At 44.7% G+C, this 26,026-nt stretch overlaps 1 protein-coding gene across 2 annotated transcripts in view; it reads left to right on the forward strand.

The window, feature by feature from the left end:
- LOC140515181 (maestro heat-like repeat family member 5) overlaps window positions 1-10,931 on the forward strand; it is a 127,020-nt gene extending 116,089 nt beyond the window's left edge. For both annotated transcript variants that reach the window (XM_072625733.1, XM_072625732.1), the window contains 5 exons: window positions 4,021-4,176; window positions 6,942-7,064; window positions 7,347-7,449; window positions 9,377-9,451; window positions 10,687-10,931. In XM_072625733.1, the coding sequence (XP_072481834.1) occupies window positions 4,021-4,176; window positions 6,942-7,064; window positions 7,347-7,449; window positions 9,377-9,451; window positions 10,687-10,781 (552 nt within the window). In that variant the 3' untranslated portion in view covers window positions 10,782-10,931. The remainder of the gene's footprint in view (window positions 1-4,020; window positions 4,177-6,941; window positions 7,065-7,346; window positions 7,450-9,376; window positions 9,452-10,686) is intronic.
- Window positions 10,932-26,026: the final 15,095 nt, after the last annotated feature.

The following is a 26,026-nucleotide window of genomic DNA, read 5'->3' on the forward strand; positions in this document are numbered from 1 at the left end:
GTGTGCATGTGTATGTAAGTTTATGGATATACATGTAAGATTTCTTGCATGTCTACTGTAAATTCTTAAAAAGATAAGAGCAGATACTGATAGGGATATGCAGGTATGCTGTTTGTTTTGTAGGTGACTGTAGTTAAGTATATGTGTGTGGGAGGGTGAAGGTTGTGTTTTGGATAGAAAAGTGACCAGTATTATAGCAGAATGGGGCAGTGGGGAATAGAGGGATGCAGTTGTCTCAGCAAGACAGAGAGTAGCCCTGTGTTGTTACGTTCAGAGTGGCCCTTGGGTGGTTGTGTGTGCATGTGTGTGTAATCCTGTATTTGTGGATAGGGCGATTAGTTTGAGTGATCATGTGGTTTCAGATGTAGGCCCAGAAGGGAATGGAGCGGAGAGAGAAGGCACCCAAGGTGAGTGTAAGTGTGTGTTATTCTGTGTCTACAGACATATGAAGCTGAGGGTATATAAGCATGTGTGTGCACAAAGAAAGTTGAGTGTGAATTGGGTGCCAGTGGCTTTCCATCTGCTTATAGGTTGAATACGCCTCTGTGGTTGTGTGGGTTTTTCTATACAAGGGAATGTTTGTGTGGTTGTCTGTGAATGACTATAAATCTCTGTGTGTGCATGTAGAATGAGGAGCTCTATTTATATGGTGTGTGTATACATAGGGAGTGGAGGGCAGATATGTGAACAGGAGCGTCTACTTCTAAATGGCTTATATATCAGGAGCTGACCATGCATGTATTTTTTTGTCCTAAAATAGCTGCAGTTTAAGCAAATTCTTGATATCTTCTGCTTTGCCATCACCTTCACTTCCAAATATATCTCTCTCCCTCCCTGATCCAGAGAGCCAGTTTCTGCAATTAGGAATAAAAAAGAAAGGGGGGGAGGGAACTTAGCAAAATTACCACCACCAACCAACCCCCTTCACCTGAGTCTGACAGCACATTCAGTGTTCAATACCTAGCATGCTCCACTTTTTCAAAGACAGGAAGGACATACGTATTCACATTTCTTCTGTGGCTTTGCTTGTGTCTGAGAGGCTGAAAATGCACATGTAAGGGGCATGCATTATGTCCCCCATGTAAATTATATGTGTCTACATGAATCTGTCTACATGTGTCTCACAGGGAGGCATGAAGAGATGAGTCTCCTTCAGCTATCCTTTTACAAGGGAGACTTTGATTACTTCCAAGAGGGGAAACAGGAGGTTGGAGCCAAAGAGTGACCACTCTGTCCTCAGAGAAAGGGTTCTCAAGGAGAATTTTAACTGTCTAGGGGAAATAATTTTTAGATTGAAACTGAGTACCTAAATGAGAAAGGAACATCCCAAGTGAAATATCCAAGACTTAACTCCCTTCTCACCAAATTCTAGTTCCACAATGAACACATATAGTGGATAGCAAATAAATTCAATTATCCAAGCTGATAAATAGAAATCCAAGAAGGTATGCAACAGATAAGAATATTGCAGATGATATGCAGAGTGAATGAGCTCTCTCATTGGTCATGATGTATCTCAGCACAAACAAGATCTCACCTGTGGAGAAATTCTCTGAAGTCTCTAGTGTAAGCTAGAGATCAGGACATGATCAAGGTACCGGGTCCTCCACACATTGGCTTTTTTTTCAGAGTCTTATTTCAGGAACCTGAAGAGAATCTGGAATGACACATCTTCTTTCTCAAAGCTCGAAGACTAGGATCTCTTTTCTCTCTCAAGCTTTTGCCAGTTTTGCCCCTCACACAAGCATGGATCTCCACTAATGAGGAGAATCTTATGCAAATGGACTTTAAGCCATAGGTTACATTCTTCCCCCGGGCTAAAACTCTGCAGTCCCTTGCAAAAATCAACTGGGGCAAGCTTGAAAACTATAACTAAGCATATTTATGCAGTATATGCAAATATCAGCTCTTTGAAACAACAAGAGTGATTTTCCTGAGATACCAGGCAACTAGTTCATGATACCATTGAAACGAAAATAAAATAAATGTTCACTAACCATATATGCAATAGGCAGGACACTGTAAAGAACATCTGCTGAGAGAGTACCACAGTGACTACATGCCTACAGGACATTATACATGAATATACACATGTTGTCCTTTGTTCCTGAAGAGGACCAAAATGATGTCACTATGTTAGAGTCAAATTACAGTGAGTCAATTCTTGCTGATCAGACCAATATGAGCTCAGAATGCTCTACCACAGGTCGGGTATATGCATGTTCATAGTCCACAGAAATCAATGAGAAGCAATAAAGGCTAGCTAGAGGCAACAGTAACACTCTCAATAGGCCTGTATAAAATTACAGTTTAACAATAAGCATTAATGCATATGCAAAACAACTAACAGACATTGCTAGGGCATGAACCTAAAGCAAGACTTAGTCAAATGAACACGAGAGTAAAGTAAAAAATAGGTGTATTTAAATATGCATTAATTCACAAGTGCAACAATAAACATGTGCAGTTATGAGGGGGGCACATTTCTCATGAGCGATCTCTAGTCTTGTCTCCTCAACATGTGTAACTGGATCTTCAGGTTGTCCTGCTCCATCATAACTTAGCCTGGCGACTGGTCTGCTGGGTTCTCTGGTCACTGACATCTCTCTGTTCTATACCAGAGCTAGTAGTTGGTATGGCTGACAGTCAAGATCATTATACACTTGTGCGTTGATCCATGGACTGGCAGTCATGTCAGGCTATCTAGTAGTGTGTTGGAACTCTATGGGTTGAATCTGTACCCTAGGAGTCTCTGTCTCAGTTTCAGATAGGAAAGCAGTTGCCTCTGGATTCAGTGAGTGGAAGGAAGGGTTGTGTATGTGAGTGTATGTGTATGGGCACTAAGGAAATGCAAGTAGGTTGTTGTGTGTGCCTATGGACAGGAGATTAGATCATCTCACTGTATGTACCTACATGTGGGACCATGGTCGTGTGCCTCTGGGATATGGATGAATGAAATTATGTGTCTGTTTGTATACTTAGACAAATGAGGCAGTGTGTGTGTGTTTGTATGGTTATGTGTATATTTGTGCACAGAGGGACAAATAACGGTATGCAGATTGGTGTGCTGGTCAAGTTTATGAGATTCAGCCACTGAATCATAAAATGGCAGACTTGGAAGAGACCACAAGACACAGAATGGAGAATGTCAAGGCCTAAAAGGCCCTTCCAACAGAGAATGTCAAAGCTGGGAGGGACCTTAGACTATAATGGCAAAGCTTGGTGGAACCATTGTGTTCAACTTCCTCATTTTATAGATGGAGATTCTGAGGCTTAGGTTTGCCTTAGGGCAAACAACTAGTTAGCATACATGTGTGCAAATGCATGAAAGATTGTGTGTATGTGTGTGTGTGCTTGTGTGGATGAACAGGGTGTTCATGTATATAACTGCATGTGTGTATACCTGGAGAGATATGTGGGTGCAGACAGGTGATTGTGGTTCAGTATGAGATGTGCCTTTATGTAGGACTGAGGGCAAAGTGGGGGAAAGGCTTCACACCTGGCACACCACGGGTTAGCCAGTGTTCTTGTAGTCAAGCTGTTACAAGTGAGTGTCAGATGAGAACTAGGTGTTCTAAAGCAGATCTGGCCTCCCCTCTGGACCAAGTGCCCTTGGAGAGGCCAAAGATGTGGGTAACTTGGAGGGGTGGGCTGAAATCCAGGCCTCATTCTGGTTCCTCTGGACTCCTTTCATAGAATGCCCCTGACCCCCTACTTAAACCCTGGAGGACCTCTGTGACATTTGCAAGTTGCTGGGTAAGGGCTGTGGAAAGATGTGCTGACACTGGCCAGGTGTGGCATTGATCATGCCTGTGGCGGTGACCATGTAGGTGTAAATTCCTCCGAGGGACTTTGGGGGTACCCACACATGGCATGGCCACTGTGGATGTGGGCCCAGATAGTGATTATCAATGGCTCCTAAGACCACCCTGTTCCTCAGTGTCCCTGGCTGGACCCCAGCCATTTGTCTCATGAGCCCCACCATCATGCAATCTTTCCTTCTACCTATATGGCCACCAGGAGAGAGAAATGATCCGAGGTAGTGCCATCTACATCTTTGGAACCCTGGTGGACAGCATGCAGGGCAAGGAGTCACCCCTGTTGAAAGACCAAGTCTGTTGGAGTCTCATCCCCCTATTTTTCCACCTTATGGACCAAGAAGAGGTTGTAGTGAAGGTAAGTTGGCCACCCTGGGCCTCACTGTCCGACCACTCACTCCCCAGAGGCAGTGTGATGTAGTGGAAAGAGGATTGGGCTTAGAACCAGGAGACATGGGTGCACATGAAAGATTTTCTTGTCTAGAATAATGCTTGTAGTGTGTATATACCCCATAGGCTTAAGGTTAGAGCTAGCTTGGCTATGGTAAGCATAGGAGGAGCATACAAGGAGATGGGACCATGGCCAGACCCCTTCCAGTGAGCCTCTGGCTTCCAGGTGCTCCCACCTGGATCTGTGGTCACCATGACAAGGACAGTGCAAGGATGGGCTGTGTCAAAGAGGCTGGGGGAAAGGTTAGCTAATCTCCCACTTTCATTTTGTCCCCTCTCCCTCCTTTCTCTTGGGAGTGCTCCCTTTTTGTTGCCCTGCCTTCATATCTCTTATCACAGAATTTAGAAGTGATAAGTCTCACCCCGTTTTACCAGAGAGGAAACTGAGGCTCAGACAAGGCTTGCCAATATAAAGCATTGCTCTTAGCACCTCAACCACCAGAACCTTCTCTGGTGTAAACATGTTCAAATTTTCCTCCCCCAGATATATGGAGGCCTGTAGAAAAGGACTTGGGAAGTTGAGGTGGAATTTCTTAGGCTTGTCTTTGGGGCTGCTTTCTGATCTTTCTAAGGTCATTCCTTTTCCTCTCCTTCCTTCCTTCCCCTCCCTTCCTTCTTTTTTCCCTTTCTTCCTTCCTTCTCCTCCCCCCCCCCCAGAGGTGAGCTAGAACTCTGGATATGACAGCCTACCACGTCAGAGCCTGGCCAGGACAATGAGGCCTCCCTAGGGAGTCCCAGAGTCCCCTTTCTCCTCCCCCTTGCCTCTCCAGTCCAGCCTCCTTGCCTTCTATTTCCCATCTCCTCATCCCATGAGGGAGAACACAAGTCAGAGGAAGCTCTTTCAGTAAGCAGCAGCTGTGAACCAAGCTCATCCCTTTCAGTGACAGCAAGATGAGGCATCTGGGCTCTGAAGCTGGGCTGCTGCTTTACCTCTTTGGACCTCTTCTCTCCTTAGTCTCTTGAAAATTTTCCAATCCTGAACCGACTGAATCAGGGCCCAAAGGTGTTTGATCCTATGTGTACAGAAAACCAAGGGCCCAGGAGGGTCTAAGGGGCCCTAAGGAGGCCTGGAGGGGCCAGAGTGGGGAGGCCTGGAGGGGCCAGAGTGGGGAGGCCCTCAGAGACTCACAAAAATTCATAAAGGCCACCTAGTCCAACCCATACTTGACTGAGAATCTCCATTCTGCCAGCCCTGACCATTTGTCCTCTGTCCTATGTCTGAATACCTCCAAGGAAGAGCAACTTTCCCTCCCAGGGGGCCATCCTTTTTACCGTAGGCTAACTGGGAGTATTACAAGCATATTCCGGGACAGGGAGCTGCAGTCTGCCCGCTGCTCTCTCCCCTGGTTTTGTCCTCATCTTGCCTTCTGGGACCAAGTTGCAGGAGCCTAATTCTTCCTCCACATGGCAGGCCGTCAAATACTTTCAGATCTCAAGGACATTTTCTTAGTCATTCTCTGAGCATGTGTGTGTTGACATCTGAGGCCCAAAGTATTCCTTCTGTCCTTTTTCTTGGCTAGGGCCTCCTCCAGATTACAGAGCCACACCAGAGCTGGTTTATTGGGTGCTTGGGAGCAATTTTCTCATTCCACCTCCATTTTCACCTTCTTCTTGGTTGGTTCTCTCCCTTTCTTTTTTTCTTTCTCCTGTTACAGTTTCTATTTCTTCACCTGAAGGTATTGAAGGCCAGAGGTATGCAAGTATCCAGGGATGCATGCCTTTCATATGTAGAAATGCATGCCTGTACCTAAAGGTCTACTCAGGGATAAGTGGCCATCTTGTAACATCCAGTCCTGACATTCACTTGCCCTCCAATTCTTCAGGACCAGATGCCTTCAGGCCTATTGAGAGATAGATCCTGGCTCTAGCCTCACTGCCAGGCTCCTCCATCTCCTTCCCTTCCCAGACCATCTCCCCTTATCTGGGTTTTGCCATCTGGTGCTCAACCTTGGTCACCTTCCACTTAGCTCTCTGCCTCCTCCACCAATATCTCTTGCTTCTTCTTTCAAAATCTTACATTGACAGCATTGCCAATAATGCTGTCAGCTCATGCCCTCAGCACCTCACACTTGGCCTGCTGCAAAAGCTTCCTAACTTGTTTGCCCCACTCCAATCTTTCCTCCAGCTAATGTGCCCTCAGTGCCACCTTACTTAAAACACAGCTTTCATCATGCTACCCTCCTGCTTGGAAACCTACAGTGCTATCCAATTGCCTGCAGGAGAAAGGCCAAGACCCTAGCCTGCAATTAAAGGTTGCCCATAGTCTGGTCCCACCCTATATGGCCAACCCAAGCTTTTCTTACTTGACAATCTAGGCTCTGTGCTCCGGTCAAGCTGGTTTCCTTACTCAGAGAGGCTCTGGAGGTTAGGACTGAGAGGGGGCTCAGAGGGGTCTTGGAAGCTAGAATGGGGGAGAGGACTCAAATCAACCCAGGAGGCTATGATGGAGAAGAGGCTCAGGGATACCTCTGAGGCCCCTGGCATAGTGAGGACTGTGGTTATCTCAGATCTTTATCTATATCTATATAGATATCTATCTATCTATATATATATATACAGAGAGAGAGAGAGAGAAAGAGAGAGAGAGAAGGAGTGAGAGCGCTAGCTGAATCCCTCTTCCAACCCACAGCCCACCCAGGGCTTTCCTTGACCTTGGCTTCCTGTACATTGCAGAAAGCCAAATTCACCCTCTTCCGCTGCACCAGCTTCCTAAAGTGGACAGAGCCAGAGAAGCTCTTCTACCAAATTGCCTGGGAGGAGGGCCTGCAGGCACTGCACAGCATCTGGAAGTATTTTGTAAGAGAGCGGGTCTGATCGGGGGTCCAAAGCAGGGGGGGTGGGCATCCATCTGGGAACCTCTACTCTCTGCAGAAGCTGAAGGTTCAGGGCTCCATCCCCTTATCCCCTAGGCCCTGTCCTCAGGGCCCCTATAGGGCTTCATGCCAGGTATCCCTTAGGCGCCAGTACTTGGCAGGCTAAATTGATGGGGTTGGAGAGCTTGGGCCAGCCCAAAAGCAACAGGGCTGCTATTGCATGCCAGGTCCCATAACCTTCAGATTTCTTTTCTTTCTCCACTAGATGGAAAACATGTTCTTCAAAGTGGACCTTTTCCTATCACAGGCCCTTGGTTATGTCCACAGCAAACAACGAGGCACGCGGATAGCTGCAATCCTCTTCATAGGTACTGTCCCAGCGCCCGGCCCCCTACCCTGCATCAATACTGCCTTAGTGCCAGGTCCCTCTCTCTCTACTGCTTCCTGCCTCTGGTCCTAGCCAAGGCCACTCTAGAGTCCTGGGATGACTCCACTGCCTGGTGTCCATCATGTTCAGCTCCCCTTCCCTACTGGTTACCACTGACTCTCCTTATTAGATTATAGAATCAAGATCTGAGAAGGGCCTTAGGGGCCCCCTAGAATTTTACGGAGGAGAGACAAGCCCAGAGTCTTTAATGAACTTGTCTAAGGCCCCAGGTGAATAGAAGAGCTGAGATGGAAGCCCCTATCTTCTGACCCCAAATCCAGTCTTTTTGCCCCATTTGCAAATAATAGCCATACAGCAAAAGGCCCCAGGAAAGTTGGGGTGGGGGGCACAAAGATGAAAGCCATTGGGTGGGAGTGCTTCCAGCTGAGTCCTGGTGGTCCCTGGATCCTCCAAAGTGCTCATTCTCACAGCACTCATTAGGGGCCAAGTCATGCGTTCTAGGACCATTTCTGCTATTGACACAATATCACTAAGTCACATCCCCTCTTTGGACCTCAGTTGCCTTATTTGTCCCCCCTCTCCTGGGGGCCATCACCAGTGGTCCTGGCCTATGTCTTGCAGTAGACTCTGATGACTCTGGAGGAGAGAATGAGGGTGTTGACTTTGCACAATCCTGCCTCACTTAAATCCAATTCACTTGCAAGTCAAGACATCCCCCTCCTAATGTCAGTGGTCTTCTTTGCGAAGGAAGGACACACAACCCCCCTCTCCCAAATTACTTTGGGACCTTAAGTCATCACTTATTCACCTGGTCAGTCTTCTGGCAGAAGGAGGGGAAAGCACTGGATTTGTCATCAGAAAACCTGAATCAGAACCCTAGATCTGCTACTGAATAGCTGTGTGACCCTGGGCAAGTCTTTTGTCCTCCCTGACACTAAGTTTTCTCCTCTGCAAAATGAGACCCTAAAGTTTCTTCCAGTTCTAAATGTTGGTTGTTGTCCTTCTTCTTCGAAGAGGACCAAAATGACATCACCTTGATAAAGTGAAGTTTCAATGTGTCTGACTGTGGTTGATCAGACCAATACGAGCTCAGAATGCTCTACCACAGACTGGGCACAGATAATCTGTATGAATATTTGGGTTGGATATTCCAAATTTGTGCATCCTACATTTACTTTGTGCTGTTTCACTTCTGCTTTGCTCAAAGAACACAGCACCTTTTCTTATATGGGCATGCCATGCTGAGTGGTCCTGTGCCAGTGTCTTCCATGTTGCACAGTCAAATCCAAAGTTCTTGAGAGAGACCTTGAGAGTGTCCTTGTAATGTTAGGGTCCTTTTAAAGACCTATAATGTGCAAGGTGAATATTAGCTCCTTAGACTGTCTCAAATTGTGTGCCACTCTCTCTTGGACTCTGGCTTCCCAAACAACACCTAGGAACCTCTAGATGGGGAGTCTACTAGTTATCAATGTTCACTCCCTCCTGAAATTACTTTGTCCATCAATAAACATTTATTAAGCACTGATTTTGTGCCTGTAAGGTGCTAAAGGCTGGGAATACAAGGAAAGGCCAAAAACAAAACAAAACAAACAAAAATCCACTAACCTCCCTGTCTAAGTGGAGAGAGATCCAAAGAGTCCCTAGGAGGTATTGAGAAAATCAATTGGAGGTAATCAACTGAGGGACTTATTTGCATATGTGGACGGTAAGCTCCTCTAGGAGCCCTCTTGACAGGACTTCTTTTTGCTTATCCCCCAGAGCCTTAGGCCCTTAATAAACGTTTATTGAATTGAATTGGCTCCCACCCCATCCTTTTCCTTCCCATTCTATCCCTTCTCTTCCCATCCCATCCCAAACCTGTGCCTAACTCCAGCCCTGAGCCCACTGCTTTTGCCTCTCACTCTTAGGACACACACTCAGCTTGTTACCTTGCGAAATGTCCTGGGTGCTAGATGAACAAGCAGTGGATCTCCTGTATCAAAGTAAGTGCAAGTGCTGGGGTTTCGTGGAATGGGGAGGCTGGGTCTGAGTAGATCCTCTGGGGCAATTTGGGGGCCCTGAGGTTTGGGAGGGAGGTGGCACGTGTATGCTAATGCTGGACATCAATAATGTCTAGCACATATTCCTGTTAAATAGGGTCAGCTGGGCAGGCTTTAAATATGGGATGGATAGCGTAAGCCTTTCTTTTCCCCTCTGTAAAATGGGGATAATCAGACTTGCCCTCCCTCCCTGGGTACTTTGGACTATGTAGAAATTGTTAGAAAGTATTACTGAATTCAACCAAGTGTAAAGCCTGGAATGTAGAGGCTTCTGGATATGGGTTGAAATTCTGGTTGTGCTGCTGACTAATGTGACCTTACAGTTTAGTGGAAAAAATATTGGCTCTAGAGTCCAAGAGCCTGCATTCAAATGTTGCCTCTGATGCTTCCTACTGATGCTCCCTTAGACAAATCCTCCCCCTCCCTGGCTTTCAGTGATTGGTCTCTGAGGGCCCTCTGACTGGCTGAAGCCTATGAACAACATTCTCAAAATAATGTTTTTAAATAAGTGATGGAGTTCCCTCATTAATTTCAATTGGAGATTAGTGAAAATAAAGCTATACATAACATGCATTCATATATTCATTCACACATATATTTTTCCCGATCCCAGTTCATTGCCTCTTTGAAATCTATCTGTGGATCCATTATGAGGGACCCATTGTGGACCCAAGTCAAGAACCTTTGCTGTAAATCTAGGATCCTCTGTGTGACCTTGAGTCAGTCCTTTCCACTCAGTGGGCCTCAGAATCCTCCTGGGTAAAATGAGAAGGTTGAAGCTGGTGTCTGAGTTCCCTCCTAGCTGTAGATTCCAGATTCCATGATATACTTCTAAATGTTTGATCCTATGGTCTCTTTCAGCTTCAATTTCCTCACTGAGACCTCACTGAGATCTTGAGCTCTGGATTGGACCTCAGATAATACCTGGGTTTGATTCTTGGCTCTGATACTCAGTACCTAGGTGCTCCTGGGTCTGTCATTTCTCACTGAGCATCAATTTTCCCATATGTAAAATGGAAATCATGATACTTGTGCTACATATCTGAGAAAGCAGTGGGGAGGAAGGAGCTTTAGGAATCTTAAAGACCTAAGGAAATGAAGGGTGAGGCCTGGGCTCACCCTAGCCCACCTCTGTACCCCCAACTCTGAGCCCTTCTCCTTTTCTGTTTTTCTTTCAGTCTTTGCCAAATTAAAAGAGGACAAGGACAGATTCATCCGCCACGTGGCAGCATCCCATTTCGGCAGTCTGCAGAAGGTGGCTCAGCTAGTATAGGTCTTGGCCTTTGACCTTGACCTTATGCTTCAGCCTCAACAGGAGACCTCTGGGGCTTTCCTGGAGCAGACGGTCTGTCCATTTTCTCCCTTTACCAGCTGGGCTCTTTCCTGTCCCAGAAACTATTAAAGGGTAATGTCTTCCCTGCAAGACCTTTCTCCTTGTCTTACTTCATTGGGCCAAGTGGCTGCTTCCTTTCAACCTACCGGGATCAAAGCTGTATGCTAGGCAGGGGAGGGAGGAGGTCCCAAATTAGATGGTCCTATCCACATGGAAAATCTGGTGGTTTAGAAAATCAGAGAACCAAAGCCCAGTTCACAAAATCACTTCCCAGTTCCTGGTTTTGTTTTCTGCCGTTGTAAGAGTTGTGTGCATAGGATCTATATACCTCACTGCTTGTTGTCTCAGAGAAGGGGGAGGGGAGGGAGGCACGGAGAGAATTTGGAACTCAGAAATTTTAAAAACAAACATTTATGTTTTTTTACATGTAATCTGAAAAATATACAAATTTATTTGTTTAAATTATTGACATATTCACATAAAGTGTGTGTATGTGTGATGTGTCTGTGGTTTTAGGGGTCAGACTTTAATTTATCTACACCACTCAACCAGTAGGAGCCCCGCTAAGTGAGAGCCATCAGTGTAAGGCCCAGTAGCCTTCTCTTTGTTGGTCATATGTGCATATGAAAAGGCTAGACTTGTCAAAAAACTCAAAGAGGAAACAAGGACCTTCTCTCCTAGACTGAGCAGATTTCAGTAAAAAACCCACTCAGAGTTAGGATCCCAAATCTGGGGAACTCTGACCCCAGAACTGTTTAGTAGTCCATAGATAAATCACCACCATCAGGTTTGATGTCTTGCTAGCTGAAATTAAAATTGGGAGATATGTAGAGCACTTACCCTAAGCTAGGGTGACTTCTGGGCTTGGCAGGAGAGCCAGGCATAGGTAGGACACATGTTGGGGAGGTCAAAAGGGCAAGACCTGACAACTAATTAAATGTGGTGACATGGAGAGTAAGGATGCCACCATGCTGTCAAACCTGGGTAACTGGATACTGGTGTTCTAGACAATTAGCAACGTTTGGAAGAGGAGTCCCGTCTAAGCAAAAGACAACTTTGGTCCAGGGGATTATAGACTGTGAGCTGGAAAGGGGGCCTCAGAATTCATGAAGTCCAACCCCCTCATTTTAGAGAGGAGGAACCTCAGATGCCTATGGAATGTCCAGTTGGTGTGGTGGGACTTGGGCTCCAGAGACTGGTTGAGCCTGGATAGACAGATCTGAGAACCATCTGGACAGAGATGATCATTGAACTCCTGGGAGCTGATGAGATCACCAAATGAGAGAACAGAGAGCAAAGAGAAGAGAAAGCTCAGAGGCCACCCACAGTTGCCCCCTCCCCCAAACATTTTCTTCACTCCAATACTGTGAATTAGGTAGTGAAGAGGTCGTTATTCCCATTTTATACATAAGCCAACAGGCCCAGGTTCATACAGCTAATGCTGGAGCTGAAATTTCCATTTATTCCTGTAGGATAGCTGGGGTTGAGAGTAAGTGACCTGACCCTCATCCAGCCAGGGAATGGGGGGTTACCAACTTCTTTGCAGGTGTGGGCAGGGTCGGCAGGATGGACAATGGAAGGGGATGGGAAAGCTGCCTCCCCTGCACTCCTGGGGTACCAGGAAACTCAGGCAAACTTTTCCAAACATCATTTAGTTTCAAAAAGCATTCGCCTGCAAAGCTTCCATCCAGCCCACAAAATATGCATTGGCTTGGGCCCCATGTCCCAACCTCCTCCCCCCTTTTCCTGCTCTTCACTTTCCCCACCTCTGAGAACCTAGTGTCTGCTAGAAGCCAGCATACACAGAGAGCCCTCCTGCCCTCCCCCCATCCCTCCTCCCTCCTCTGCAGCCTTCCCTGACAGATTCCAGGCAACCCCAACCCAGAGCAGAGTTATGGATGCTAGTCTCCTCCTGGCCTGCTTTTGTCATTGTGCAGGGCCTGATTTTCATTAACCTGGCTCTTAATTGCACTACAGGCCAGAGTGGGGGGAGGTTCAGGGGCCCAGGCTTCAGGGACACAGGATAACCTGAGGCCAAGGCTGGGGAGTGATCTGAGGGGAGGATAGCCGGAGCAGGTGGCCCTGGCTTAGGCTAGCCTGAGAGAGCTTCCTGGCTCTTTGGAGTTTCCAAGAATTCTCTCACATGGGGATCTTGGCAGACATTAAAACTCCCCCCCCTCCCCCTGTATGAAACGAAGCCTTCTTTCCCTGTGACCCACATCGTGGAAGATTTTGGACCAGAAGATAGGTCAGGCACCTGGGGGTGGGGCTGTGTCCAAAAGGGAACACCAGCACACCTTCTCACCCCCAAAGAAGAGTGAACACGGCCTCCTCCCAGCATGCCTTGGGCCTGGACAAACCCCCATAGAATAGATGCTCAAGGCTTTTGGCAGGAGGCCCAGTGGGTCTTTGGTAGGTCAATTGGGGGTGGGGAAGAGTGCTGATGGAGGGTAATATATACTTTAGTCACTAGAATATAGGGGGAAGGTTGGTCAAAGGTTGGCTTCTGGGGTCAATCCCCTACCTATCTCCAGGATCTAACTGTTCCCTTCCTGAGCTGTGGCCTGTGCATGGCCTCCCCCTTCCCAGTACTGATGTGGACTTTCCTAGGCCAGCCCAGGTCCCAGTTCCTCTCTGTATAGGTCAGGGCTAAATGGTCATCAGCCCTGTATTATTCCTGGAAGGGGGGCCCCTGGAGGCTGGACATTCCAGGAATTGTGAGCACATCTGGGACTCACATCCATGAAGAAGGCTCTTCATATTCTCTTCTTCTTGCCTGGCTGCATTCAAGGAATCGAAGTATCTGGGCCATGCCAAAGGTGTGGTCAACATGGTCAGGTCCATAGGCTAAGTGCCAAGGGTGGGGTATGGGGAGCCTGGGAGCCAAAGGTTTTTTACACATATGGGCCAAGATTTATCCTAAGCCCTACACAGTCAAGACAGAAAGTTGCTTTAAATACCCCCAGTCCCTGGGAGAGCGAGGGGGCCCATAGCAACACAACTTATTCCACACAAGTCCTACTGGGGTACAGAGTAAGTCACTCATTTCAATAAACACACATTAAATATCCGCATCGTATGGAGGGCTATGCTGAGCATCAGGAGAGATACTACCTATAAAACATGATTTCTGCCACTATGGTATTCACAGAATAAAAGGGCTCAAGACATCAAGATATAATTATATACCACATTCTTACATGAGGCCCCAGCTCTAGAGCTGGAAGAGCTTCTGCCATCACCTAGTTTTACAATGGGAAGAAACAGAGGCCCAGGAAGAGGAAGATACTGGCCCAAGGTGATCCACAGGACTCTAGATCTAAAACTGGAAGCAATCTTTGAGGTCATCTCATCTAATCTCATTTTACAAAGAAAGAAACTGAGGCCCAAGGAGGAGAAGTAACTTGCCACTAATCACATATAGGATCTCAAGGCTAATTAGTCTAATCACTTTTGCTTTACAGAGGAGGGAACTGAGACTCAGGGAGAAGTGACTTGCCCAAGGTCACACATAAGATCCTGAGTCTATAACTGTCAAGGACCTCAGAGACCTCATTCTACAGATGAAATAAAGTGGAGGGCGGTAAAGCGATGACATGGCATGTGTCTAAACGCCCTTTACGTGACCTCCAGTTGTTTGTACCCAGTTTGGGTTCTTGCTGTGAGCTCCTGTTGTTCTCTGAATCAACAACTAGTCATCACATGACACACCCCCAGACTAGCAAATAGTAATCAGACGGCATATATCATCATAGTGGGAAAAGAACAATTTAGCCCAAATAGCAAACAGCAAACACTCTTTCTATCTGTGGCCCAAAGTAAACCAAACTGTGGGAATGGGGAGCTGTGAGGCCTGCCCCATTCTGGGGCCACACGAAGGCTGTTAGCCCAACACTCAATCTTGGGTAGAAGGACCCATGCCTTAGAAACATGTCCATGGGAGAGCCGCAAAAGTCTCTCATCTTAATGTCAGGGTCCCTACCGTTTACTGGGCCAGTGGGCCTTCAGGATTCTAAAGCTACCGCTCTCCAGGGTCAAGTTACCAAGGCATGACACAGCCAAGGTCTGGTGGAGGCAGGCAGGAAAAGAAGCCTCAGTATGTACAATTGTGTTGGAGACTCAATGTCTCCAGAGTTCAGCATTAGTAGTCATGGTGATTAGAAAGTTCGAGAGACATAATTTCTAGGTAATTTAATAATTTTATTAATAATGCCAGCATTTTAATAAAAGAATGGTCACTTGGTCAGCTCTCTCTTAGACCAAAGACCCTTATGGTAGTAGGCTCACAGCTTGTATGCCCATTGGAAAAGGGGTGTTCCCACAAGTGGCAATCAGCTCTGATTGGTTAATAATTAATGAGAGAATGAATATTACAATGAGGGACAAAAGCTATTCAAGTGAACTTTGAGTATGTCATTTACTTCTGAGTTACTGCCCCCTCTTTCCCTTGGGCAATTTATTAACTGAATTTATCTGCACCCAAACCTGAGCAGAGTACAATGGTTTTCCCACCTAGGTGGGGTGTTAGTCCAATCTCCTTATCCATAATGCCCTTCAAGAACCTGAACTTTTGAAATCAGGACTTTAGAAAAAGGGGGGAATCTAGATGTCCCCTAATCATTGGTTATTAATAATCATTTCTCTCCTAAGTGAGGAGGGGAACAGCTCTATGTCTACAAATTTTGATGAGAGAACATGCCACATGGGGCCTCCTTGCCTCTACAGCCATTTTCTTTCCCCTTATCCCATCTTCTTTCTCTTCCTCTCCCCCTTAACCTTTGTCCTTTTCCTCCATCCACCCATGTGAGTTCGCACTAAAAGTGTAGCTCCCCAACAAAAGTCTATCTGACTGAGGTTGGTCATGCTGGGAAGCCCAAAGCACATTTCTGGAAAAGCAGTTGAGACCACCCCTACCCCTACCTCATGAACAAAGCTTGGAGTTGTTGAGAAGTAAGATTGATGTGTCACAGAAAACCTGGGAGTCTTTCCCTCCACGTGCACTGCAGAGGTGCAGAACAAAGGACTGTGTGAATTCCATGGAGTGGGTCATTTTCATGTAGTATCCAGAAAAGGTTCATTTCAAGGCCTCTGATAAGTTAGAGAGACAGCAGTCAACAACAAGGACAGCTAGGTGACACTGCAGCAGATAGAGTGCCTGGCCCGGTATCAGGAAGACTCGACTTCTGAGTTCAAATCCAGCCTCAGATGCTTACTAACTGTGTGACCCTGTGCAAGTCACTTCACCCTGTTTGCCTCAGTTTCCTCATCTGTCAAATGAGCTGGGGAAGGCAATAGCAAACCACTCCAGTATCTCTGCCAAGAAAACTACAAATGAGGTCACTAAGAGTCAGATATGATTTAAAAAATTGAACAACAGTCAGCAACATCAAACACTACAGAGGGGTCAGGAAGGGTGAGGTCTGAGCAAAGCCTAGCCTGGATTAACACCTTGGAGGGAGCAATTTGGGGGTCAGAAGCACAAAGGCCTGTGTCTGCCAGCCCCACCCCCCCAGTGGGGGGGTACATTAACATCTGCCCTTCCTTTAGGGACAGATGTTTCAGCACTACTGAGGGGAAAGCACCCCACTGAGCCCATGCTCATGGAGCTCTACTTCTGTGGGCAGCCGAGGTCAAGTGAAAAAATATGTCATGGGAACTAAGATGGCTGATGAACTAGGAGGCCAGAATGATCAAAGACATATTGACTTGTGAACTGAAGTTCCTAAATAGAGGGGGCAGAGTTTGTTTTGGAGACACTTTGAGAAAGGGGGTGGTAGTGTGGGGTAAAGGACTTGGAAACCAGTAGCAACAAGGATCTGGACCAGATCATGGATCAAATATTGATCAACATAAGGAAATGATGACAACGGAGGGAAAGTCTGAAAGAAACAGTAGGTGGAGAGAAATTGGCCAATTCCTCTCCGCTGTATCTGTTGGGAGAAAAAAAGAGGCCAGTAATGGAGAGGCCAGCTATGTTTCTCCAGCATCACCTGGAGCTGGCTGGATTTCTGTGAGTGCAAGAAGATGCAAAGAACATTGAAATGCTTCAGAACCCTGATCCACACAATGACCAAATGTCAGAGGACCAATGGGGCCTATCAACAGAGAGATCACTGATATGGAATGAGTCAGGGATGACCAACACAGTCATTGGTTTTGCTTGTCTGTGCTTTGTTACAAGGGAGGAGTCTTTGAGGGGAATAGGGGCAGTCATTAAGAAGTGATTGTGGTATAAAAAAGAGAGAGCCAATGAAAATTTTTTTTCAATAAGAGGGCAGAAGGCTGTGAGGGAGAGGTTTCAGATGAAAGTGGAGTTTGTCAACAGTAGAGTAAGGATACAACAGGGGTGAATGTAAGGTCATTGAGGGCAGGGACTGTCTCATTTTTATCTGTACCCCAGTGCCAGTACCAGGCAGCACAGTGCCCAGCATAAAATGGATCATTTTTTATAGATGTGTGTTGAATTGAATTGAATTTGTTGGGATTTGCATCAGAGGAGTGGTTGGGCTCAGCTGCACTGGGATCAGATTTTGGAGAGAAGTAATGGAGAAAGGTGTTATTTTCATCTCAAGATGGAAGTGGAGGGAGGAAGTGAGGCTTGGCTAACCAAAGGACTGTAGAAATCCCAATTGACTGGGAGCCCTAGCCTGCTAGGTATGGGACAGTAACATCGAGGTTCTCAGGTTGTTCTCTCTATAAAATACAGGAGAGCTAGGTTTGGTGGTAGAAGAACATTTGGGCTGGTCAATGGAGTCAGTACATGCCTGACCATAGAGTCCCTGGAGCTGGGCTTTGGGCTTTGGGCTGGGCCACTCAGGGACAGATGGCTCCGATCCAAACTGGACTCCAGACTGGACAATTTGGATCTGCATCAAGTGACTCTAACCTGGGCACTCTGATCTAGGTCAAACAGTTCTCTGAATTGAACTCTGGTCCTGCTGTGTGGGAAGGGGAGGGGAAGGGGAGAAATTTGAGATCAGGGATGGGGTCTCCCCAGATGTTGATGGTTGTCTGGAGGAACTGAACAAGTTATGGTATATGAATGGAATACCATTGTGTTGTAGTAAATGATGAAGGGGATGGTTTCAGAGAAACCTCAGAAGACTTGGATGAGCTGACACAAAGTGAAATGAGCAGAGCCAAAATAATTTTATGCAACAACATTGCAAAGACAATCACTTTTGAGTGATTTGTAGGAACGTTAAGCCCCAGCTCTTTCCCTTTTACCCATTAGAGGTTGCCCTTCTCTTTGTGGTTGGGGTAGTGAGTAAAGATGGAGCAGTATTCATTAATGGTGAACCCTTTATCATGGCATTCAAGGTATTAATGATCATGGAATTAAGGGCTCAACCTTGGCATTCAAGGGCTATTTTCATTCTACCCATCTTCATCCTGCCCTATCCTGTCTTTGTGCCTTTGTTCCAGTAATCTTTCCCTTTTCCCCTCCCCACCCCTCACCCCACTTCAAGCTAAAAATGATATCTGCCTCCAAAAAAAAAAAATCAACACCTACTATGTTCCAGGCCCTGTGCTGAGACAAAGGCAAAGAAGGAAGCAATGCCTACTCTCCTCCCATTTTGCATAGCTCTCATTGTCTGCCCTATCCAGCTAGGTGGCCCAGTGGACTTGGAATCAGGAAGACCTGAATTTCAACCCTACTGAGTTTCAATTCAATCAAGTGATCTGGGCAAATAAATTAACATCTCTGGACCTCAGTTTTTTCATCTTAAAAATGGTGATAATAATAGCATTTTGCAGAACTGTGAGAATCAGATGAAATATACTATAATGTATGTAAAACATTTGCAACCTTTACAAATACTATAAAATGTTACTTACTGTGTTTTTTAATTAAATTTTTCCCCAATAAACAGAAATCTATTTTACTTCCACTCCACCTTCCCCCTCATTGAAAAAGAAAAAAGAAAGCAAAGTCCTTATAACAAATATGCATAGTTGTGCAAAATCAATTCCTGCATTGGCCATGTCCAGAAATATGTGTCTCCATCCGCCCCCTGAGTCCATCATCTCTTTAGGGAGGAGGGTAGCATGTACTGTCTGCTGTCCATTTGTCCATTGCACTTGTGATTGGTAATTGCATCGGTCATTTCCTAAGTCTCTCAAAAGTGATTGTCTTTGCAATGTTGTTGTTGCATAAAATTATTCTGGCTCTACTCATTTCACTTTGCATCAGTTCATCCAAGTCTTCTGAGGTTTCTCTGAAACTATCCTCTTCATCATTTCCTACAACACAATGGTATTCCATCCATATACCATAACTTGTTCAGTCATTTCCCAGGTGATGGATGCCCCACCCCCAGTCTACAGTTCTTTGTCACCACAAAAAGAGCTACTATTAAAATGTTTGTATATATGGGTCCTTTTCCTCTTTTTTTGGCTCTCATTGAAGTATAGTTCTAATGTTGGTATCATATGGTATTATTATTACCTTGTATTATGTTTACGTAGTGGCGGCTCAATGGAGCCATAGTGCACAGAACCCTGGGCTTGGAGTCAGAAAGACTTGAGCTCAAATCTGGCTTCAGATATTTACTAGTTGTGTGACCCTAGGCAAGTCATTTCACCCTGTTTGCCTCAGTTTCATCTTCTATAAAATGAACTGGAGAAAGAAATGGCAAACTACTCCAGTATCTTTGCCAAGAAAACCCCATGGACAGTATTGGCAGGCTATGGTTCATGGGGTAACTAAGAGTTGGACTCAACTTCTTCATCTTGTGAATATGTTGTAACTGTTCTATTGGACTGCAAACTCTTGGGATTTGCAAGGACTTTAGAATTTTTTATTACTATATTCCCAGCACCAAACATAGGGCTTGATACATAATGGGTGTTTTAGTGGATGCTTATTAAATTTTTGTTGAATTGGATTGAGTTCTGTGATCCTAAGAGAATAGCATACTTCAGGAGTTAGTGGGTTTTCCCTAAATGGAGGTCTTTGGGGGGAGAAGCCAAGATGGTGGAGGAGAAAGACACACATATGCTAGCTCTGAACCCACAGCCCATAAAATACCTGTGAAGAACTCCCAACAAATTCGGGAGCAGGAGAAGCCACAGAATAACAGAGCAGAGGAGATTTCTGTTCCAGAGAGACCTGAAGAACTGACACAAAAGGTCCATCATGCACTGGACCCGGAGCACAGCACAGCCCTGCCTCGGCCACATGGCACTAATAGGAGCAGATCCGAGCAGGCTTCAGGGACAGAATCTCCAGTGGCCACGCAGGTCCCTCTACCCACAGGCACCAAAATTCAGTGAGAGAGTCTTTTCAGCTCCCTGAGAGGGGAGTGGGGTGTCCCCATAACTCAGGCCCCCTCGGGAGGTGGCAGTGGAGGCAGCAGAGGACAGGGGCTCCCAAAGCAGGCAGGAGCTGGGATCCATTGTTGAAGGTCTCTGCATAAACCCCCTGAGGGAACTGAGCCCCATGTGGTGGCTCTGCCGCCACCTGAACACCTGAACTTAATCTCACACTGAATAGCAGCTCCACCCCTGCCCAAAGCCCTGAGGCTGGAAAGCAGCATTTGAATCTCAGGCCCCAAGTGCTGGCTGGGTGGATCTGGAGGCAAGGTGGGGGTGGAGAGGACACTCAGAAGTCAAGTAACTGGCTGGGAAAATGCCCAGAAAAGGGGGGAAAAAAATAAGACCATAGAAGATTACTTTCTTGGTGAACAGATATCTCCTCCCTTCCTTTCAGATGAGAAAGAACAATGGTTACCATCAGGGAAAAACATAGAAATCAAGGCTTCTGTATCCCAAACATCCAAAATAAATATTCAATGTGCTCAGGCAATGGAAGAGCTCAAAAAGGATTTTGAAAATCATGTAAGAGAGGTGGAGGAAAAACTGGGAAGAGAAATGAGAGAGATGAAAGAAAAGCATGAAAAGCAGGTCAACACCTTGCTAAAGGAGACCCAAAAAAATGCTGAAGAAAATAACACCCTGAAAAATAGGCTAAATCAATTGGCAAAAGAGGTTCCAAAAGCCAATGAGGAGAAGAATGCTTTAAAAAGCAGAATTAGCCAAATGGAAAAGGAGGTTCAAAAGCTCCCTGAAGAAAATAATTCTTTCAAAATTAGAATGGAACAGATGGAGGCTAATGACTTTATGAGAAACCAAGAAATCACAAAACAAAACCAAAAGAATGAAAAAATGGAAGAAAATGTGAAATATCTCATTGGAAAAACAACTGACCTGGGAAAGAGATCCAGGAGAGACAATTTAAAAATTATGGGACTACCTGAAAGCCATGATCAAAAAAAGAGCCTAGACATCATCTTTCATGAAATTATCAAGGAAAACTACCCTGAGATTCTAGAACCAGAGGGCAAAATAAGTATTCAAGAAATCCACAGATCACCCCCTGAAAGAGATCCAAAAAGAGAAACTCCTAGGAACATTGTGACCAAATTCCAGAGTTCCCTCCTGGTCAAGGAGAAAATATTGCAAAAAGCTAGAAAGAAACAGTTCAAGTATTGTGGAAATACAATCAGGATAACACAAGATCTAGCAGCTTCTACATTAAGGGATCAAAGGACATGGAATATGATATTCCAGAAGTCAAAGGAACTAGGACTAAAACCAAGAATCACCTACCCAGCAAAACTGAGTAGGATACTTCAGGGGAAAAAATGGTCTTTCAATGAAATACAGGACTTTCAAGCATTCTTGATGAAAAGACCAGAGCTGAAAAGAAAATTTGACTTTCAAACACAAGAATGAAGAGAAGCATGAAAAGGTAAACAGCAAAGAGAAGTCATAAGGGACTTACTAAAGTTGAACTGTTTACATTTCTACATGGAAAGACAATATTTGTAACTCTTGAAACTTTTCAATATCTGGGTACTGGGTGGGATTACACACACACACACACACACACACACACAGCACAGAGTGGATTGAATAGGATGGGATCATATCTTAAAAAAATGAAATTAAGCGGTGAGAGAGAAATATATTGGGAGGAGAAAGGGAGAAATGGAATGGGGCAAATTATCTCTCATAACAGAGGCAAGCAAAAGACTTTTTAGTGGAGGGAAAAAGAAGGGAGGTGAGAGAAAAACATGAAGTGTACTCTCATCACATTCCACTAAAGGAAGGAATAAAATGCACACTCACTTTGGTATGAAAACCTATCTTACAATACAGGAAAGTGGGGGAGAAGGGGATAAGCAGGGTGGGGGGGATGATGGAAGGGAAGGCAATGGGAGGAGGGAGCAACTTGAAGTCAACACTCTTGGGGAGGGACAGGATCTAAAGAGAGAATAGAAGCAATGGGGGGCAAGATAGGATGGAGGGAAATATAGTTAGTCTTACACAACACGACTATTATGGAAGTCATTTGCAAAACTACACAGATATGGCCTATATTGAATTGCTTGCCTTCCAAAGTGAATGGGTGGGGAGGAAGGGATGAAGAGAAGTTGGAACTCAAAGTTTTAGGAACAACTGTCAAGGTCTGTTCTTGCTACTAAGAAATAAGAAATACAGGTAAAGGGGTATAGAAAGTTATCTGGCCCTAAAGGACAAAAGAGAAGATGGGGACAAGGGAAGGGAGGGATGATAGAAGAGAGGGCAGATTGTTGATAGGGGCAATTAGAATGCTCGGTGTTTTGGGGTGGGGGGAGGGGACAAATGGGGAGAAAATTTGGAACCCAAAATTTTGTGAAAATGAATGTTAAAAGTTAAATAAATAAATTAAAAATAAGTAATAAATAAATAAATGGAGGTCTTCAAGCAAGGGTGGATGAACACTTGGCTAGGATGTTGCAGAGTCGGGAAAGACCTGAGTTCAGATCTGGCCTCAGACTAGCTGTGTGACCCTGGGCAAGTCACCTAACCTCTGTTTGCTTTAATCCACTGGAGAAGAAAATGGCAAACCACTCCAATATCTTTGCCAAGAAAACCCCATAGATAGTATAGGTGTGCTATGGTCCATGAAGAGTCAGACATGACTGAATGATTGAATGACAACAAAGGAAGCATCCAACTTGGAAAGAGGCAATGTGACATGTTCCTATCACCCCCTTCCACCTTTTAATGATAAACTCTAGTGAGGAGACCCGCCCCCCAATTCTGTAGTGAGTCAATGTTCTAGAATGAAAATCTAGGAGTTCTGACTCCTAACCTTCCATATGAGGTCAATCAATCATGGCGGGCATCATTTCTTCTCCAAGAAATTATAATAGCATTCCCCAGTAGACAAAAGATCAAAAATAGACTGAACTATTTTCAAAGGAAGATTTGCAGACTATAAATGAACACATGAAAACATTTTTCAGATCATTAATAATAAAAGAAATGTAAATTCAAACAGCTCTAGGTTTTACCTCTCTCTGTGCCAACTGACAAAAATGACAGAAGATAAGACCAGTCATTGTTGAAGGCACTGTTGTAAGACAGGCACGTTTATGCACTGTTGGTGGACCTATAAAGAAGTCTGATAATTCTGGATTTTCAGTTGGAACTATGTAAAAAAAAAGTAACGAAACTGTCCATACCCTTTGACTGACCCATGATACTTCTGGGAACAGACTCCAACTAGCTCAAAGACAGAAACAACGGTCCAATGAATCACAAAATATTCATAGCAACACTCCTTGGTAGCAAAGTACTAGAAACATAGTAGGTGTCCATTAATTGGGGAATGGTCAAAAATACTCCACCATATATAGCATATTAATGTAATTAAAGATTTATTGTACAGTAAAAAAAATTATCGATATGGATAATTCAGAGAAACATGGAAAAAGATATATGAACTGATGCAAAGTAAAATAAACAGAACTGAGAGAAAATATGCATGAAGATTACGATGTAAATTAAAGATCACTAAATGTACAACTAAGTTCTGATTAATGGGGGGGAAATAAAGTCCTGAATAAGAAATAATAAAATATACCCCCTCCCTCATAGCAGAGAAGTGGTGGGGAGAAAGGGGCAGAATATTGTATAGTTTGATGCATTACATATTTTTACTTAATTGTTTTTCTTTGTCCCAAGGGAAGATCCCACCATGTCCTAGTATTCTGGAAGCCATCATCCTCCCTCTTTCTTTACTCTCCTCCCTTCCTAATATTGACCCAATCAACCAATTCAAAGTAGCGCCATCCTCTATTCTCAAATTCCTTGCCTCTTTATCCTATCACTGCCTTGCCTTGTCAAACCCCAACTTGGAATTATTCCCATCATCCACTCCTACTTACCTGCTGCTAAACAGTACTGGAGAAAATTTGTTTTCTGACATGAACTGGACTCTCACTTTGGCAAGGCAATCTTCTACTCTTCCTTAATTGATGCTCTAGTACAGTGGTGTCAAACTCAAATAGAAACTTTTTTGTTCAATTGTTTTAGTCACATCTGATTCTCCAAGGCCCCACAGAGCTTGGCATGCCAATATTGTCCACGAGGTTTCCTTGGCAAAGATACTGGAGTAGCTTGCCAGCTTCTCCAGTGGATTAAGGCCATCAGAGGTTAAGTGACTTGCCCAGGGTCATAAAACTAGTAAGTGTCTGAGGACAAATTTGAACTCAGGTCTCCCTGACTCCAGGCCTAGTGCTCTATCCAATGAGCTGTCTCTTAAATAGAAACAAGGATCACTAAACTGTACATAAGGATTCCCGTGGGCCACATATTGACTTAGAAAACCACATATTAATATCATTTATGTTCTATTGTATTTTTATTTATTTTGTTAAATATTATCCAATTACATTTTAATCTAATTTGGGCAGCATTTGGGAGCATTTGATACCTCCCACCCCACAGTGATTATTCCAACATCTCTCTTCTCTTCAAACCTCCCACACAATTCCCTTCCATCATCCTCACCGTTGAGGACTTTATTTCATACTTGACTGAAAAATTAGAGATGATTCTCCATGAATTCCTTTTTTTTTCTTCCTCTACTTCCCACAATGCCTTGACACAATGCCTCATTTTCTCCTCCTTTACCCCAGCCTCTGATGAAAAGATGGTTCTTCTCCTGGTTGAAATCAACCTTCCTAATTATGCCCATGATCTTATTTCCTCCCATCTTCTCCAACTACAATCATGCTCTCTCTGGAAACCTCAATCTCTCCCAATTTGCTGGTTTCTTCTTTCCCACCTACACCAAGTTATTGTCCTATACTTCTCACTTTCACAATCAAATTCTGAGGGAAGAGGAATTGCTTCCACTTTCTCTCCTCTGACTCACTTCTTATCAATTTGAAATCTGGTTTCCAACCTCAATATTCAACCTAAACTTCTTTATCTAAAGTTACCAGTAATCTCCTAATGGCTGAATCCAATGGCTTTTTCTCAATCCTCATTCTCCTTGGCCTCTCTCAGCCTTTGGCACCACTGATCACTCCTCAATACTCTCTTCTCTGTAGGTTTTCAGGACACTGGACTCTTTGTGGTTCTCCTCCTACCTCTCTGACCACTTCTTCTCTATCTCCTTTGATGGATCTTCATCCATATCCCACCCTCTCATTGGTGGTGCTACCCAAGACTCTGTCTCGGGCCCTCTTTTCTTAGAATCATCGTTATCATCATCCATCATCCATCATCAATCATCTAGAGCTGACAGAGATCTCAGAGGCCATTTAGTACAACCTTGAATTTTACAGATGAGAAAACAGGCCCAGAGAGGTATTTTGACTTGCCCAAAATCACAGAGGTACATTCTATTCTCCGCTCAGCTGCCAAAAAGATAATCCTATGACACAGGTCTGACCGCATCACTCTTCTGCTCAAAAGCTCTAATGGCTCCCTTTTGCCTCCAGCATAAACTACAAATGCCTCCATTGTTTGAAATTGAAAATCCTTCACAGCCTACTACTCCAGCCTTATTATGTGTTACTCTTCATGTAAGATCGATTTAGATCAGCTTCCAGTGCCTTCTTCCCTATTTCCTTCTGTTTGGTCTGTATCTGTTCAGTATCTAATTATATTTACACACACATATTGTCTTGGTTAGAATGTAAGCTACTTAATCATTTGTGTCTTTGTCTCACAGGCACCTACCTTAGTGCTTGACACATAGTAGGCACTTAAACGTTCATTGACTGGTTGGTTGGTTGATTGGATGGAAGGAGGTGGAAATGGCTGTGACATATATACAGAAGATATCCACAAAATATATTTTTTCAAAATAAAGGCTGGGGGAAAGAGTGAGCTCCCCAGCA

Source organism: Notamacropus eugenii, chromosome X (genome assembly GCF_028372415.1).
Source record: "Notamacropus eugenii isolate mMacEug1 chromosome X, mMacEug1.pri_v2, whole genome shotgun sequence".
NCBI lineage: Eukaryota > Metazoa > Chordata > Mammalia > Diprotodontia > Macropodidae > Notamacropus > Notamacropus eugenii.